This window comes from Anser brachyrhynchus (assembly GCF_964034855.1).
Source record: "Anser brachyrhynchus genome assembly, chromosome: 2".
Taxonomy (NCBI): Eukaryota; Metazoa; Chordata; class Aves; order Anseriformes; family Anatidae; genus Anser; species Anser brachyrhynchus.
In genome coordinates, this window is record NC_137695.1 from 134,860,680 (window position 1) to 134,879,309 (window position 18,630).

The 18,630-nt window shown below is 42.0% G+C and overlaps 2 protein-coding genes across 4 annotated transcripts; both read right to left on the reverse strand.

The window, feature by feature from the left end:
• Positions 1-1,480: 1,480 nt before the first annotated feature.
• Positions 1,481-3,014, reverse strand: LOC308190367 (uncharacterized protein). Of its 2 annotated transcripts, XM_080581678.1 has the most exons (5): positions 2,941-3,014; positions 2,325-2,851; positions 2,018-2,234; positions 1,737-1,928; positions 1,481-1,617 (listed from the first exon to the last, which is right to left on the reverse strand). In XM_080581678.1, the coding sequence occupies exons 2-5, from the start codon at positions 2,368-2,370 to the stop codon at positions 1,545-1,547; spliced, it is 528 nt and encodes a 175-aa protein (XP_080437804.1). In that variant the 5' UTR covers positions 2,371-2,851; positions 2,941-3,014; the 3' UTR covers positions 1,481-1,544. The 2 variants fall into 2 exon arrangements, with proteins under 2 accessions (XP_080437804.1, XP_080437805.1); XM_080581679.1 differs by lacking the exon at positions 2,941-3,014 and having other exon boundaries at positions 2,133-2,234; positions 2,325-2,716.
• A 274-nt stretch (positions 3,015-3,288) lies between these two features.
• LOC308190368 (uncharacterized protein) lies at positions 3,289-18,229 on the reverse strand (the record flags this gene model as incomplete). 2 transcript variants are annotated; one of them, XM_080581680.1, is made up of 5 exons in its annotated part: positions 17,937-18,229; positions 13,345-13,486; positions 11,448-11,581; positions 11,342-11,359; positions 3,289-3,482 (listed from the first exon to the last, which is right to left on the reverse strand). In XM_080581680.1, the coding sequence occupies exons 2-5, from the start codon at positions 13,401-13,403 to the stop codon at positions 3,289-3,291; spliced, it is 405 nt and encodes a 134-aa protein (XP_080437806.1). In that variant the 5' UTR covers positions 13,404-13,486; positions 17,937-18,229. The 2 variants fall into 2 exon arrangements, with proteins under 2 accessions (XP_080437806.1, XP_080437807.1); XM_080581681.1 differs by having other exon boundaries at positions 3,342-3,482; positions 11,342-11,364; positions 11,494-11,581.
• Between the last annotated feature and the right edge of the window lie 401 nt (positions 18,230-18,630).

Genomic DNA, 18,630 nt, shown 5'->3' on the forward strand with positions numbered 1-18,630 from the left:
GTGGAAGTCATGAACCTGTCCCTTTCACTGTCAAGGTCTGAGAGATGCCCAGTAACCTCTGTGACTCACTCTGATATTATAAATCAGTAGGCTGTGGTGATATTTTCAGATGCCTGCTGTTACGAGCAGAGGAGAGATCTCTATCTTGCCTGCAAGTCAGGAAGATAAATCAGGAAGTGAATGCAGCATTTGTGGAGAGCAGAAAATATTGCAGAGTCAAATTTTTCATTTCCAGTAAATCCTTAATTAACATTTATATGTAAGGAATTAGTGCACATGCAAGTTATTCACACAATTTTTTACATTTTCCGTACAGGTGCACCAAAATCAATCTGGTTTCCATTTCCAACTCACTTACAGAGAACATCCAATTCCCCTTGTGACTGGGAATCAAGACACTTGCCTCATGTTAAGGTGCTTGTTATAATAGAATACCCTAGGAATAAATGAATGTCATCAGAATAGGGAGTTTCCATAGAAAACCTTATTATAATGGCACCTAAGCTCAAGTAAACTAAAATACATATATAGACAGGTATAGACAGGAGAATCTTCTGAGCAGACCTTCAGGTATCCAATGGACTAGCTCCCAAATTACACAGTTAGGTTGTAGAAAACATCCCTCTTTTTCTCTTATCTGTTAACAATGCACATCAAAACACAAAAATATTATTTCAATTCTTTCATTTCCATGACATGGTCATTTGGAAATAGTCTCTTTTATTTATCTGTAATCTTTGTGGAGGATGTTATGAAGTTTAATTTGGAACTTCAAATCAATCTAGGATCTACAGCTGTATCCAAAGTAAAATCTCCCATTGTGTATGCAGAGGCAGAACACTAAAGTTTGTGAGCAGGAGGTGGCCAAGCTGACTAGGAAGAAGTTGGCCTAAAGTGAGCTGTGATGGCCAGCCATGGCAAGGCTGGTGCGTGCGAGAAGCGTGCAGCAAAGCTACAAGAGGCTCTTAATTTCCCAGGTAGAAAGCATGGTTCTCTTTGACTTCCAGCAGCGGGGCAGCCCCCCCAGCGGCTGCACATTGGGTGCAGAGTGCATGTCAGGAAGGGGAATTTCCTCAAGCAGTTCCATCACAGCAGATGAGGTTTTTGTGTTAAATGTTGTTCCTTCCTTCTACACATGTGGTCCCTTGGTGAAAGAGGGAGCACTCTGGTTTCCAGACCCATGCCTGCAGAATCTGCTCTTAGATTAGGACACTTAATCTGCTTTGAAAGTCTCTTGATGCCGGCATCTGAAGAAGCGGAGGCTGGTGCACTCACTCCTTCTGCAAAAGGCAAAGCCCCCCGAGGTTTCCCCAAGAAGGGCAGGAAAAAGCAGCTGATGAGGTTGTGAATCAGAACCTTTATTTGAGCAACATTTGAGAAAGACGTGGGGTGGGGTGGGGTGGCACGGAGGTGTGCCAAGCTCTCTTTGCCCATAGCCGTGGGGCCAGTTGGTGTGCTTGTAGGACTATGGCCAGGTAGAGACAGGGTCCTTTTGTGCTAACTGTTCATCCAGTGGCTGTGGTTGTAGAAAGCTGCACCAGCCTTCAGGTCAGTGGCCGCAGAGGGATTGGGCAGAGGAGGGAAAGGACAGTGGCAGACGTTGGTGTGCTCGGGGCTCTGTGATGGGGTGAGAAAGGAAAATGATCAAAAAGAGTAGCCCCAGACCATTGCCAGGGTCAGCCCCTGCATCCCTCAGTGAGGCTCTCCCAGCCTCACTCCAAGGCCATCCATCTCACGTCTCCCTGACAGCCAGGAGATGCCCGTCATAGGCCAACCATGCCATCTTCTGGCATGCTGTGAGACCGTGGTGGGGTGTGGGTTGGGGATTGCTTGTCTGTCCTGTACAGCGTTGGAAGCTCCTCCTTCCGTCCGAGTTCTCAAGGGGAGAGAGGCCAGGAGTGTCTGGTCCCATCGCTGAGTGTATCTGGCTGAAAGAGGAGAAGCACCAAACGGAGCAGCATCCCCCTGTGACCACAGGCAGCCCCTGCCTCTCTGCCCGAGGGGCTTGAGGTCTCACCACGTCCGTCCATGTCCAGTCATCCTGATGGAGCGGTCACTCCCGTCCTGGCCCAATCGTGTCACCTTCCTGCCTGCTGTTAGAGCCTGGTGGGTGTGGGTTGGGGCGATCTTACCTGTCCTGTAGAGCGTTGGCAGCTCTTCCTTCCAGCTGAGTGGTCGAGGGCAGCGAGGCCAGGATTGTGCTGTGGTCTGGTCCCATGGCTGTGTGTGTCTGGCTGAAAGAAAAGAAGCACCAAACGGAGCAGCATCCCCCTGTGACCATGGGCAGCCCCAGCCTCTCTACCCAAGAGTCTCTAGCGTCTCACCGAGGCTCTCCGTGTCCCGTCGTCCTGACAGAGCGGTCACTCCCATCCTGGCCTGAGCGTGTCACTGTCCTGCTTGCTATGACACCGTGGTAGGGTGTGGGTTGGGGTGATCTTACGTGTCCTGGAGAACGTTGACACCTTTTCTAGCTGACTTCTCAACGGGAGAGAGGCCAGGAGTGTGCCATGGCTTCATTCCATCACTGTCAGTGTGTCCAGCTACAATACAGGAGGCGAGAAAATGAGCAGCCACTCCCTGTCAGCAATGGAAGCCATTCCTTCCTCCCTGTGCGAGGCTCTCCCAGCCTCACACCAAGGCTGTCCATCTTGCATCTTTCTGATGTCCAGGACATTTTTGTTATAGCTCAACTGTGTCACGTTCCCACTTAGTGAGGTGAGACCGTGGTGCGGAATGGGTTGGGGCTGTCTTATCTGTCCTGTAGAGTGTTGGCATCTTTTCCGGCTGAGTTCTCAAGGGGAGAGAGGCCAGGAGTGTGCTGCGGTCTGGTCCCAAGGTTGTGTGTGTCTGGCTTTAATAAGAGAAGGAACAAACGGAGCAGCATCCCCCTGTGACCACAGGCTGCCCCTGCCTCTCTGCCCGAGGGGCTTGAGGTCTCACCACGTCCGTCCGTGTCCAGTCCAGTCATCCTGATGAAGCGGTCACTCCCGTCCTGGCACAATCGTGTCACCTTCCTGCTTGCTGTTAGAGCCTGGTGGGTGTGGGTAGGGGCGATCTTACCTGTCCTGTAGAGTGTTGGCAGCTCTTCCTTCCAGCTGAGTGGTCGAGGGCAGCGAGGCCAGGAGTGTGCCGTGGTCTGGTCCCATGGCTGTGTGTGTCTGGCTGAAAGAGAAGAAGCACCAAACGGAGCAGCATCCCCCTGTGACCACGGGCTGACCCTGCCTCTCTGCCCGAGGGTCTCAAGTGTCTCACCACGTCCGCCCGTGTCCCGTCGTCCTGATGGAGCGGTCACTCCCATCCTGGCCCGATTGTGCCACCGTCCTGCTTGCTGTGAGACCGTGGTACGGTGTGGGTTGGGGCGATCTTACCTGTTTTGTAGGACCATCGTCTGGCACATTGCTGGAAAGGAGAGGCCAGGAGTGTGCGGTGGTTTAGTTCGGTCAGTGTCCTGTAGGGCGCTGAGAGCCATTTGAGGTGAGGGCCTGAAGAGAGAGGAGAGAGAAGCTGAATTCCTCTGGTTGAGTTTGTGTCCAGAGAGGAGGCTGGAGCCGCAGGAGCAGGCAGCCGAGCAGCCTCCCCGTCAGCACGGGCAGCCATGGCAGGCCTGCCCAACTGCCCACCTGCCGTTGGGGCCGGCATTCCGGGGCCAAGGCCGTCCCCGCCCCTTTGTGACATGGGGCACCTCCCGCCTGCTGTGACATGGGCAGTGCATTACTGGGGGGCGGCAGCAGGTGATGCGGAGCCCAGGCCCGGGCCGGGCACTGGAAAAGTTGCCCGGGTGTGTGCGCAGGGTTGCGGGGCCGTGCCAGAAGGCTGTGGGAGCGTGCTGGGGTCCAGCTGGGGCTGTGCTGCCTGCCCTGCAGAGCTCTGAGAGCTCCCTGCCGAGGGGGCCAGGAGCGTGCTCCAGTTCAGTCCCGTCGCTGCCTGTGCGTGTGGCTGGAAGAGGACAGGCAAGCAGAGAGGAGCCCCCCGGCTGCCCCCCATCTCTGCGCAGAGGGACACATCTGTTCCTGCCCACCATGGAAGCATGAAGGAAGAACTAAATGAATAATAAACATGGAAAACCCAAAGCCATGGGTTCTGATTCTGGGGAGGGGAATCAAGTAGCTGTAGCAGCAATTGCAAGAGCAGCTGCTCAGCAAAGGCAAAATGAGTTCATTGAAATGAGATTTATTTCAGTTAAAGAGTAAAGTTGAGGAAAAGCTAAGAAATCCCAAAACTCTACTAAAAATGAAAGCAGCTGAAGTGGTGTCAATTTCATACGTCATTTGCAGGGACACTTCCCTTAACAGAAAAGATAATCCTAAAGGAAACTCTGGAGGACATTGTTAAGATCAGTCTGACCTTTAGGCTCGGTGTGACCGAAATCAGTCCAATTTTGGGTCAAAATTCTGCCTGACGTTGTGCAGGGGGCTCTGCTGAAGCCAGCGGAGTTCCCCATGCAGTGGGTCCCAAGCCCCAGCGACAGACATCAGTGACCTTTGTTGGTCGCTTACAAGGACAAAGTGGCATTTGGCTTTGTTTGACCATAAGTAAATGCACGGAGTTTGCAGAGCAACTTCCATGTTGCTGCATGAGCACATCAGGCCGCTGGGAACTTCAGCCCATGTTATTGCAGAGAGCCAGGTTAGAATAAAGCAGGCAGTTGTAATGGGGATGATGGAACACTGCCTGGATGGCCTGCTGCCTCCCCATAAGGAAGAGAAGGTATTTGTACACAGAGCGCCCTGTATTTTCTCCTCCTTTCCCTACCCACAAATACCAAATGTGTAAGAGTAAGTCAGACGTTTCTTCCCCAAGAAAAAGAGGGGGAAAGTGTGCTGAAGGGCATGGCATGTTGCAGAGAACAGTGACTGATCTGGAGGCGAGAGAGGCTGCAGCACGCAGTGGGAGGCACACCCGGGGCTGTCCCACCTGGCCCCGGGTCCCCCTGAACAAAACTGCTGTCAGGGACATTGCAGCTCTCTGCAGGGATGTTCCCAGCTGTGCCAGCCGGGGGTTTGCTCTGCCCTTGCCCCTCAGGGTGCAGCAGACTGCGGTTTGCCACGTTCTTTGGCATTCTCTCTGGAAAAAGGCACGTGTGGCTAGAAGCATGCCTGCTGTTGTAATCCAGTTAAATTTAACTGGAGTTAAATCCAGTTGGAGGCTGGTCACTAGTGGAGTCCCCCAGGGCTCAGTACTGGGGCCAGTTCTCTTTAATATCTTCATCGATGATTTGGATGAGGGGATCGAGTGCACCCTCAGTAAGTTTGCAGATGACACCAAGTTAGGTGCGTGTGTCGATCCGCTTGAGGGTAGGAAGGCTCTGCAGGAGGATCTGGATAGGCTGGAGCGATGGGCTGATGTCAACTGTATGAAGTTCAACAAGGCCAAGTGTCGGGTCCTGCACCTGGGGCACAACAACCCCAAGCAGAGCTACAGGCTGGGAGATGAGTGGCTGGAAAGCTGCCTGGCAGAGAAGGACCTGGAAGTATTGGTTGATAGTCGGCTGAGTATGAGCCAGCAGTGTGCTCAGGTGGCCAAGAAGGCCAACAGCATCCTGGCCTGTATAAGAAGCAGTGTGGCCAGCAGGTCTAGGGAAGTGATTGTGCCCCTGTACTCGGCTCTGGTGAGGCCGCACCTCGAGTACTGTGTTCAGTTTTGGGCCCCTTGCTACAGGAAGGACATGGAGGTACTTGAGAGTGTCCAGAGAAGGGCGACCAAGCTGGTGAGGGGTCTGGAGAACAAGTCTTACGAGGAGCGGCTGAGGGAGCTGGGGTTGTTTAGCCTGGAGAAGAGGAGGCTCAGGGGCGACCTTATCGCTCTCTATAGGTACCTTAAAGGAGGCTGTAAAGAGGTGGGGGTTGGTCTGTTCTCCCACGTGCCTGGTGACAGGACGAGGGGGAATGGGCTAAAGTTGTGCCAGGGGAGGTTTAGGTTGGATATTAGGAAAAACTTCTTTACTGAAAGGGTTGTTAGGCATTGGAATGGGCTGCCCAGGGAAGTGGTTGCGTCACCATCTCTGGATGTCTTTAAAAGATGTTTAGATGTAGAGCTTAGTGATATGGTTTAGTGGAGGACTTGTTAGTGTTAGGTCAGAGGTTAGACTCTGTGATCTTGGAGGTCTCTTCCAACCTAGACGATTCTGTGATTCTGTGAAAGTCAAAGGCATTTTAAACCACAGAACCCTTACAAATGCAGCACGGGATTTGGTCCAAGCAAAGTTCTCCCACAAACTCCTGAGCAAAGTCTGTGTAAAAGACCTGATATTTTCCCTATATTCTCCCTGACAAGAACTCTGATGCAGTTCTAGACTCAGTAACAAGACATATGTTTTTTCTGTTCCCTTTGGAATTGATAGCATAAAATGTTCCTTGATCGACAGGAGTAGTTCAGGATAAGGCAGTGTGGTCTGCGTTATCTGGAGCTTGGGAAGAGCAGCCCTATCACATCTACTGAAGTCAGTGGGAGTTTTGACCCTAACATCACTGTTAAATACCAGGTGTTTACCGTCACTGGTTCATTGCATGGTGTAAGCTGGGTCATTGAACCTGAAAACATTTTAAGCCAAGCATGTGCAAATATGTTTGTATCATTAGAATATATAATTTTAAGCAAACACTTTTGTGCCATCAAATAAAGTGTTTATGCAGAGATATGACTTGTCATACACCTGAAGGGCTAAGATGTGGGTTCAAATTTTATATTTGATCTTAAAAAGCCTCTGTGCAACTATTATTGTTAGTAGTCATTATTATTATCCGTAGGAGGTCTCTTGAGTATCTCCAGTTATATGGGACTAAATTCACCGCCTCTGCCAGAGCAGAAAGAAGCATTTAGCATAGTCAATGTTTCTGGGAAGTGCAATGCCACTTCTGAGCAGGGCTTTGCTTTGTTTTGTTTTGCTTTACTTCCTATCTTTACGCCTGCTGCATCATGTAGTTTGTTTTTCTTTACTCTTTCCTTCCTTTTAGTTTAATTAAGTGAATTGAAGTGAACAAACAAAGCCTCAGATACTTTTAAATTCCCAGCTACCACAATATTGAACATTACGTGTTTGTGGAAATTGCTTCTTGCGTCTTTAATTTGCAGGCTGTATGTAAGAATATGAGCAGGGTCTGTCCCACAGGATTATTAGACAGAGAAGAAATGTAATGCAATAATAGTGGAATAAACAGAACAGAGCAGTGAAAGAACAACCAGAGAGAACAGATTATTAGGGAATAGAGTTATCTGCCATGTAGCAAGAAACCCTTTCCTGATCCCCTCTGAGTTGGCAGAAATGCTGATATGAAAAAAAAAAATATGTACATTTGACACCTGAATTTGCAATACAGTGGGAAAAGTATTAAGAAAAATAAATGTAGCTAAGTATGTCTGATGAGTGATTAATCACTTTCAGTGTTTTTTCAACCGTTATCACTGTGCTAACAAAATCCAAACCATTTTTTTTACCAAGAAATAATAGAACAGACATCTGAGGATATTATATGATCATTGTAACGGTGACCAAAAAAAAAGGAAACAATTTTCATCTTTCTTATGTGGATCAGAAAATAGGGAGGAAAAAAAAAAAAACACCACAGGAAAAAAAAAAAAAAAACTTATCCAGTCATTAAGTATACAGAGGACTCTTGGAGGAAATGAGAAGGTGGAGGGCTATTTAATAGACTAAGGGCCAACATGAAAGGGATATCATTGTGCTGACAAGGAACATTTGAAGCAATGTCTACACAAACAGTCCAACATTCAAGCTTAAAAATTGTCAGTGCTGTACAGCACTGACCTGAGACCTTGCATGTTCCTCTGTCCAGGCTGTAGCATTCACAGGGAGTGGCTTCAGAGCTATGCACATTTTCAAACATTCAGTAAGTGAAGTCAGAGGCCTGATTCTCCAAACAGGTCAAAATGTGACTGACTTAAAAACAAAGGGGTTATATTAATCAACAAATACTTAGTAGCCCCAGGCAACTGCAGCCTGGTAAAGTGGTTAGGAGAGAGAAAGTAAAAAAACAGGAATGGTAGAACAACATTAAAACTGATCTCATACATAGCTCTATAATGCTACTGATTAAGGACTATTGATATGGCCCAAAGAATTTTGTTCTAGTGTTTACATTAATTGTTATTCAAAGGCAAAGAAAAGAAGTGTTGCTGCAAGTGTTATGTGTTATTAGGTAAGATTTTAGTTTGGGGCTTTTTAACAGTTTTTATATGGTCAAAATAGAGGTTATTGTGTATCTTAAAGAATGCATTTGAAGCAACATACATTCGAAAGAAAAATAAAAATTTACTGCCTACATTATCATTATATTTGGTAGATTCAAGAGAAAATGCAAGGACAGAGGAGATAAAGATTTCACTCTCAGAAAGCACTGTGAGAAGAAAGTAATAGAATGTGGACATGAACATCAATGAATCATTTTAACTTACCATGGAAGAATCATGCCATGTGAGGCCCCATTTCACCTCAAATGGCTTGAAATGTAATTGCTGATTCCTCAGCAGAAAGATGAATTTTGGAAAAATCAACACTGCAAACAATTGAATGCCAATAATGTATTTCATGCTTGACATAACCAAGCCTTTATTTAGTATCTGCTGTCTGATGACCAACCTACCCTTCTTCTGCAGACAGCAATGTAATATATTGTGGGAGACCAAATGGGAATTAAAATTCATATGTGAATGAGGTAAAATTAAAACATGTAGATTCTTACAATTTTCATGCCATTTACTGGTATTTCTGTAAATTTATTAGGCACTATAAGCGTGTTTTACTGGTATCTGAGGTCTGGCTCAGAGACCTTTATTGTCCTTCAAAATTCTATGCTTGTTTCAACACACTGAAAAGCTTAAGTAACTGTTTTTCACTTGGATCTTTTGACATTGTCTTCTCACCCTCACTTATGACAACTTTGAGCTGTTACATTTCAGAAGATAATATATTTTAATCATATATCCCCAGAAGTCCTACTGACAAGCTCTTCCTTACATTTATTCAATGCTTATTTTATTAAGATCAGTCAGTTCCACCTCTGCTTGGTTTCTAAGACAATATACAGTGCATCCGTTCATTAAATCCCAGGAGGCACAACATTATTTAGAAACTGATACTACCAATGCAGAGAACCTATTGCAAGATCTTTATTTCTTCCAAGACTGATTTTGGTAATGCTGATTACATAGATTTCCTAAAGCTGCCTGACCCAATTTGTAGTCCCTTATGTGTCTACTCTCCTTGTCCTTAAAGATACAATATGTACTACCTATTTTATAAAGAGAATGATATTAGCTCAGGTGATGTGTGAGCACTTGAAAAACATACCAGTTTACCAAGGTTTCTGTGCTACTTTTCAAACTTTTGCAGTTTTCCAGCTGCTGCCCTGGTTCCTTGAACATAAATACCATTCTGACTTAGGGCTCTACCTTTCCTTGTCTCACTGAAGTGTGCAAAATACTTTCTGAGAAGTCACTATGTTAATAATACTTCACAATTAATACTTCAACCTCAAAGATTCGACTAAAAACATCAGCTTAATATTGTGCAGGTCTAGTAAATACTGTTCTGAGACTCCAGAACCAGACTGAAACATGACTTGGTGCCTTTGACTAGGTCTACATTAGCAAGGATTCTGGTCCAACAGAATAAAATGTTTGGCAAAACAGCTGCATCGAGGACCCTTTTCAGAGGAACAGAGAGGCCTGCCCTCAAGTGAATAAGAAGATACTTTGGAAATAGCTGGATCATTTTCAGCTGGCAATTGTGGTTGCTGATAGTCATTCATCACAAACTCTTGTCCCTGAATACTCTTCCAAACAGAGTGCTCCAAGGAAATCTTCCTGGTTCTCTGTTGCCAGATATGTTCTCTGAGGGACTTCTACCTCTACAGATCTTGTCTTGTTGTTTTGTTTTGGTTCAGTTTGGTTTGGTTTCACTAGGTGGAAAAAGTATCAGCAGATTTTTCTTTTCTTTAAAAGGTGCCAATAAGGTCATTAAGCTAGTGTTGAAGGAGGCCCTAATGACTAGATTTTGTGGTACACAGAGTCAGGTATCTCTGTCCTTGTTGAATAAAATGCCCAAGCGTTACTGCTTCTTTCTGTGAAGAGGAGATGGTTTCAGACTGCTTTCTGTGAACCACTTATCAAACTGCTGGTGATGGTTGCGTCAAAGTTGTTGCTTTCAACGCTTAATTTTTAACAGCAAATAACACAAATGCTGTACTTCTTCTGTGCTCTGTGTTGGTTTCATACATTTCAAAGACTGGGCGGATGATCCCTGAGCATCCGGAAGCAGTAAGACCAGGTTTTCCCCTGGAGTCACTTATGCCAAGAGGAACTTGCAAGCACGAAATACACTGTGAGGGTGACATGTTTGAATAGATAGATGTGCTGTTTTATTCTCTCATTTGCACCCAGTGTCCCAGCCATGCTGTGTTTATCATACTCTTTCTTCTGTGTCTAAACTAGTCTAAGGTATCAGAGCAGAAACATCTACTGAACTGCTCTCTAATATGCAAATCAGATTGTGTTTACTTCAACATTTTCTAACACCAGATAATTTCTGCTTTAGCTCAACTAAGACTAGTACTTATCAAATTAATTTTTGAATTATAGATGTAACCAATGTAATAACCATGTAATTACACTAGAAATTATTTGGGCCTATTATATTTAAATATTTATATGATCACAGTCTCCATCCCCCTCATTTAAATATTTCCTTCTTTCACTTAGACGTGCAAGAACTGAGGCTGAGAACAGCCTGATTGTTGTTGTACTAGAGTACAGTATCAATTACACTTAGACCCCCATGGAGAGGAAATCAGCCAGTGCAGGGGGTTCCTTTTCCAAATTAGATTCCTTAGAATACTGAAAATGGAAAAATACATGAAAATCCATTATTTCAAACATCTGCCTGCATTAGAAAACCTTCACCAAAATCACGGGATGTGTTGTAATTCAATGGCTTGAATATAACTTCTTGAGAACAGACATTTTATATTCAGTCATGCATAGCAGCACATGGGATTTTTTTCCCTTCAAAAAACTTCTTTCCATTATGTTATTATGCCCCCAAGAGAACAGCGTGTGTTCTGAACAGAATCAAAGCCTTTGAGCATCCAAAGATTTTGTTGAAGGAGATGTAGTTAACTAAAGCCTAAATTCCCAGGTCTTGACCTCTGATTATTTTTTCTTCTGTTCTAATGCTTAAGTCACATGTCAATAAAATGTGTGCTGGTTACCTGAATAATGTAATAGGAAGGTGCTCGAGTCATATTGTTTGTCATTTCTCAGGCCATCTTGAGAAAATGTCTCCAAAGTGAAGAACAAGACCATGACTTTCCTCCTGTACTCTCACCCAACATTCCAGAGGTGGCTGCTCTGAAAATTGCAAAGAAAGTAGATCAGCAAGTGGTTGGGATATGAACACAGATTCAGGGATATAAGTTAGGAGCTAGACATACATGTTTTGCCTGCACTGCATGAGTGTCTGAATGTCTGATACTCAACTAAGTGATGGTCACACTGTGCTCCTTGAGGGAAAAAACACTGCTTTGCTGTGAACCCTTGTGACAATATTTCTTCATGAGATCTAGGCCTAAAACCAGAAGAGAAGGAATCAAGAGTCAGGTGAAATGCTATTTAAAACAATAACCCCTTGAAGTTACAGTTTAAAGTCTTTGTGGATGGAGACAAGGTAAATGTATGGGTAGAACAACACACAGTCTATTGAAAAGACACAACAATTCCTAGGGAAAGAAAAGATACCATATCACAACTGTACAACAATGTACAACTTAGACTAGATATAGAAGTTTCCCTCTGTTCCAAAGAGATACTAATCATAGCAGGAAAAAGGAATCTATTTGTCTGTCATCCTTACAGAAAAGTGTTAAAATGTATAAAGTTCAATAAACAGCTTCATATGTCATGAAGGCTGTTCAGCTGAAAACTTCAGATCTTTCAGTCCTTTATACAAAGACATTGGCTTTTTAAATGCACATTCTAAAAGAAATTCAGGAACAAGATGGTTGTGAATATAGAAAACTATTTGTACACAATCAAGTTAGGTAATGGTGCAAAAAATTGCTCCATAAATCAATCAGCCTTCTATACTTGTTTCATTAAGCGATAATATAACTCTGGTATCATTTTACTAAAGTTGGCTAAGCTTCTTATATTTGATTTCTATCCAATTTTTTTAGCAGAACTCAGCATTTTAGAAACAAAGGAAAGAAAAAAATCCAGTGCAGATGTACATTTTCATGATGTTTAATGCGTAACAGCAAGGTTGCAGTACATTAGTCATCATGGCAAGCAGCCTATATGGAATATTAACTAAACTTTGAAGAAAAGCTGTATTTGTTCTAAATGTCTATACTGGTGTTTGCAGAATATTTGAATATTCCAAAGTGAGTGTGAGAGTTATCATTAAACCAGGACATTACCAGCTAACTTCTCCCCACAGGAAAACGTGCAGTGCTAACTGACAGTAATATGTAACCATATAATCATACCTTAGGTCAATTTTTACCTCATATTGCCATCCTGATTCATTGAGTTTATTCTGAAAAGCTGTGTATAGAAAGAGAAAGACAGCCATGGATATTTCCTGGTTCATGGCGACACCTCATTCTCAATTCACCTCTTGCACATTCTTGGCTTGATCCTGTTAAATACCCACAACTCTTATGGAAGGTGCTAAGCTCCCTCTGTTACCATTTAGCTCAGTGGGGTGACAGGAGATTTTGACCAAATGTGTGATCGTAATGTCCAAGACCACTTAGCTTTCGAGTGAGACGAGATCATGTGGTTCCTTATAATCATCTTGTATCAAGTTTAAAAGTATGCATATAACATTTCACGTATACAATCATTATTCATCTAATATATTAGAAATAAACACACCCTCTAAATATCATCTTACCCCCACTTCTCTCCTTTGATGATAGAAAGTAAAACCCATCAGACTATTATCCTGGAGATTCTTTTCTGAAGGGTAAGCCACACTATCTCTTTTCAAGTGTTCAGAAATTGTACTGATACATAACAGATCATTTCCATATCAACTCTTAGAAATATGAAAAATCATGCAAATAAGCAATTGACATGATTATGCTTTTAGTGCTGCACAAGCTAACAGTAGTAAAGTAACCTTTGGCACTGATGCCATGTTATTTTGCAAGTTAAAGTAATAAGTTAGGTAAATGCATGTTTTTAAACAGTTTTCTTGGTGTAATCATATTTTCACTCTCTATTACTTATCTTTTACGTCTACATTCTTAATTTATTTCTACAATATTTTTGTGTAATTTTGTTTAGTTCATTCTCCTACATGCATTCACTTGCATTCTGACTTACCTTTTTCCTCCCTTATGCTGTGATACACTTTTTCCTCTCTTGTTGGACTTTTTCTTCATTGCTCTGCTGATCTGGACATAGTTTTTTCCATATCTCGATTTGTTCTTATTTCAGCCCACAAATAATTAGATTCCATTTAGTTCTGAGCAAGATATATCTCACTGCAGAAGGGAGTTCTCCAAGTAGGAAATAGATTATGCAGGAGCTAGCAAGGCCCACCCTATCTATCAGTCACTCCTGAACTAACTAGTGATGCACTCCTTCCCATGCTCTCTATTACATGATACAGCAAAATATAACCACTTCCACTCATCAAAGGCTCATCTCCTACAAACAGGGATCAGTGTTATTTATGTTTCACGTGTTCATTCATGTGTCAAACATGAACATCTAGATTCCAAGATCTGTATCCACAGTGATGGGTTCACATGGCACTCTCAGGCTTACAATCTGTTCCATAAATCCTTAGAGCTCTTTGAAGTATGAGGCCCTCACCCTCAGACTTCGAAGTATATTCCAATCTGGATAAACACATATTGCCTAAATCAATCTCCCTGCACTGTGTAGTTTTACTGTAATATAATATGGTTGATTTTTTTTATTATTATTTTTCTTAATGGAAGGCTTAGAAGCAGGTGTTTTACTGACAGGAAGAATGAAAAGACGTTCCAGTTTTTCATCCCCTCTACACCAGGTCAATCTTCATCAGCTGGCAGAATCATAACAGCTAATGCAGCTCACAGAACTGCAGTGAAATACGTCTCAGGTTAGCTAGACAAGAGAAGGTTGGTGTGCAGATGTAGACATGGCTTATAGGTAAATATATCAAAAGAAGTGGGAAGCAATAGCTGTAAAATAAGGCAACTGGAGAGGAACAGCTGACAATAGGACAGTGAAAGTGAGAAAGGAGGAAAGGAAGAGTGAAGCTGTAAACCTGAGTCACTTTTTCTTCAGGCTTTATTCAACTAAGAAACGCATATTTTTGAACTGTGCTTTTCACAGATTAGGAAAAGTGGTAAATCTATAATTTAATCGGCCATTTGAATAGTTAAGGTGCTGCCCTGTGTTTAGGCAGAAGCAGCTGGAGTGAAGATTAGACTGGTTCAAACCAGAACAGGGTGTAATTATTTCAGTCCTCTGAGCCCAGATTTGTACTTTCCATGGGCAGCTGCAGGATAGCTACAGAGCAGCTCTCTGCCATTTACAGATAGATAAGTGATTTTTTTTTCCATTTCCAAAATTAGATTTATCTTTGATTGTTAAGCATCCAAACTCTTCTGTATCACCCTATCTCTATAAGAAAAGGAGAACAATGGAAAAAAAAGGGGGGGGGCAACAACACCTGGTATAAGCAACCCAGACACATAATTCAATATTCCAATTCTCAGCCAGACAAAAGTTCAAAATACTGAAAGGGTGTTAGAAAGCTTCCAGGAATTTTAGTCCACTCTGAAGGTATTGGTACCCAGAGAGGACTGACAGCATGAGTGTCTGCTTGACAAAGAAAGAACTAATCATTTGGGTCTACCATTTAAGTAACTTTCAAAGGGCAATCTGAATAAAGGAGGCAAAGGATTGATCTTATAGGCTAACCACTGGTATACTGGTTTAAAATCCTCTGTGAAGAGAAGTTTGAGGTCTCTTACCTAAAGAGAAGGGTTAACAACCCTTCAAAATCAAAAGAGATTGACTTTGCAGAAACACTTTCAGACTGAGATGAGAAAAGTAATTTAAAGAGTCTTAATTTTCTTTTATTGCTCAGCAGCCAGAGTTCATACAGACAAAAAAGATAAGGACTTTAATGGTTAGAGAAAGGGGCACTAAATCTGTAAATTAAGTCAATGTGGAAACCCTTTCTTTCTACACATTCAAAAAAAAAAAGTGAACATAAAGGACAAAGAACAGGATAAATGTGTTTTACAAATGCTAGAAACATATGTAACAAAATTGCTGTATTAGAAACATATGGTGAGGGAAAATTATGATTACATTGGAATGACAGAGACTTGGTTAAATCAAGCTATCAACTGGGAGATAAAATTACCAAGGTATAAAGTTTGCGGATGGGTGAGGTAAAACAAAAGTAATGAGGGAGGGAGTAATTTGCGTACAGGGAGAATACTGAATAAACAGAAATAAATGACACTAGGATCTTGGCTGACACAACAGGGACTATTTGAAGTAAACTGAAGAATGATATATGGAAAAAGTTAGTCCTTGGACCTTGCCAGAGACTTTCAAGAGAGGATGAGAAAGCATATCAGGAAATGTTTTTACAGATGAAGGAAGTCTGTATCGAATCCAGTGTAATGATCCCGTGTAGGAGTTCAATTACCTAGACATTTCCTAGGAAAATTTTAGTGGGAAAAACTATCAAGCAAGCATGATTATAAGAGTAATACAGGATTGCTTCCTTACAGAATATGCTCAAAAGCCACTCAGGCCACAGGAAAAGGGTAATGTGGATATAGTGACTAGAAATAAAGTAGACATGATGAATACAATGAAAGCTGGGAGGAGTATTATAATAAATTTATAATGCAGTACATGTGGTAGCAATGTCATTAAGACTTTTAAGGGCTAAGTAGCACTTGCATGTTAAATAAAATCAGACCCTTACTGAATATAAAATAAATTAAAAGTAGCCCAAAAGAATCAAACTCCAGCAAAGGAAACGCAGGGAAAAATCTGAGATATATTTAAGAAACATATCTTCAAAATACAAGTAATTCATCAGGAATGAAGGCATAAAAAAAAAAAAAAACACCTGCAATTATGTCAGGGAAGTGTAATGCTTTATCTAGTCCCATTCACTGAACAATATGAAGAGAAGGATCTTGTGGCCAGTAACACACATTTGAAGCAGCATAAATTCCCCGTGACCTGTGAGCCCATCTTTTTTTCTGCTTGTGCTGAAAGAAGAATGTGAGTACAAGAGAAGGGACTGCAGTTGAAAAGTAGAGACTAGGTGTGAAGAGAGAAATGATACATGTTTAAATGGTTTCTCTGACATTTCCCTGTTTCCAGTGAATGAGGTTCACAAATGACCTTGCTGCCATGCACAGATCCTAATAGTGAACCTCCATTGCACGTTACAGGCAGACACTCATGCCAATGTGAGGAACCTAGATTCAAGACCATATTTTGGCTAACAGAGATTGGACTCAGTTCTCTGAGGAAGCTACTTCTTTAAAAATTCTTTTTTTTAAAAAAAAAAAGTTTGTTTTATGAAAAGTAATTGCATTTATTATTTGGAAGTTTAACCACTAAAATATTCACACATGCAGTAGTAAGTCAGGTTAAACATTTATTACGTAGGAATTTTAGTCATCATTCTGGAAACTAAGACCGTGTATCTCAAAACTTTTCATTATCTTCATCATATGTTGAGTTAATTTACTCTCATTAACTTCCTTGTATGGCTCAGTTTTAGCTGCTCTCCAGTTTCCTACAATTGACAGTTGACAATTTGTACAACTGGCCATTACATGGACTTTTAATAATAACAACAACAAAGTATGTGTGAGTTTTATTGATCTAAAAGTCAGATTCCATCCAGTTTTATCTCTGCCTCTACCTTTGGATCTGTAGATTTTGCACGTCCAATTAACTCTCCCCACAGCACTTTTCAGTCAAAGCTTGATATAAATTTTGGCTCTCTAAGCAGCTTCCAGAGGTTTCAAGCTGATCATCAAGTTGATGATTAAATAGAAAAAAGTAGTATGTAATTCTTTCCCTGAAAGGAACAATACTTTAGGGGAAAAATAGAAAGGAGTAGAGATACGTGCATAAACAACACGGGTCACAGTATGGCCACCTGGATTGCTATGTGACCTGACGTGTGGGTATGTGTACTCTGCCTTGCTTTTCTCCTTACACAGCAAGAGGCTCAGACTTTCTCTTCCTGGAACAAGTCAAGAAATAAGAGTATCGGTAGCTTTCTCACACCAAGACGATTAGAAAAAACGTTGAGGTTTGAAAGGCTATGTCTGTAAGGATTGAAGCATATTTTTAATATTTTATGTATTCTTTGGCATTCATAGAGCAGTGTTAAATGGTTGGTCTCACAGCTATTTTCCTCTGGATTTCTGATAACCTGACACATTTCTCCTTTCATTGATAGTAGTCTCACCCTAGTATACAGCAGTCTTGCAGTAGCAAGTACTGGTCCCTGCCAAATAATTATCAGTACACAAAAGATCTGAGAAATGTTCTAAATGGATACTGTCAGTAGAGGTTTGCAATTATTTTAAAAAATCTGAACAGAAACAGTTAAGATCATATCCATGCAAGGAATGTGATTAGACCCTGTTTCAAGTATCTCTTCGCACTGAGACAAAGCATCAATTAAAAAAAAAAAACTTCCAGTTTTGTTTTTGAGGATCTGAATAACATTATATGTACTCCTTTTATCGCTTATTAGACTCTATTGCCATTCACACATTTTTCTCCAACAATGAGAAAGTAAAATGGCACAAAGGTTGGAAAATAGTTCTGAAAAGCACCAGTTTAATCAGGGATAGTTGGCCAGTCCTGAGCCTGAAAACCACCACATCTCCAAATCCAGTCTTTTTTTAAATTCTGTTCCTTACCCCCAAAGAATTATAAAATAGTGACACAGGCAGTCCCAAAGGTCTGAACACCAGTGCATTTGAAAGCTTGAGACATGAGCACTACAGTCTGCCTGGACAGAACTATTCTCCCATGTGGACTCTATGGTTCAGTTAACAGGGCTCCAACCATCTGCAAGAAAGTACATGAGAACATCAAGACCTTAATTATTCTCCACCACTGCAGTATATTTATATTCTGAAATCAAACTTCATTTTCTGCTTACATTTAAGTGTGGAAATTAATCACTTGGGATTGTAATTATACATATGATGCTAGGGGAAATTATAATAACATCCAAAGTACCACATCTTTAGTCTGCATTTTGTTTTAGACATGTTAGATAATGCTTAATGAAGCATTTCACATCCTATTAAAGCTTTACAGCACACTCTTCCTACTAAAAAATGCTTAGAGTCAGTACTTAAGTGCTGCTTAAAATCAGATACACTTCTAAAATATAAACATAATATATAATTTTCCTATATGACAGAGTTCATGCAGCTCTTTTGTATATTTGGTGCAGTATTCATAGCAATAACTGCTGGTGGTAAAATATAGTAGGTGGAGATCAAGTAGCATGTGTGCAATGTAACTTTACAGGTTCCAGAATTTTGATATATGACTCAAATAAATACAATAAACACAATATTTACTTAATATAATGCACCTAGA

Coding starts and splice junctions, on each gene's coding strand:
- LOC308190367 (XM_080581678.1), bottom strand. CDS start 2,370: ATGGGAGTGACCGCTCTGTCAGGACGACGGGACACGGAGAGCCTCG. Junction 2,235..2,324: donor ACGGGACACGGAGAGCCTCG/GTGAGACGCTAG, acceptor CTTTTCTTTCAG/CCAGACACACACAGCCATGG. Junction 1,929..2,017: donor ACTGGACATGGACGGACGTG/GTGAGACCTCAA, acceptor CTCCTCTTTCAG/CCAGATACACTCAGCGATGG.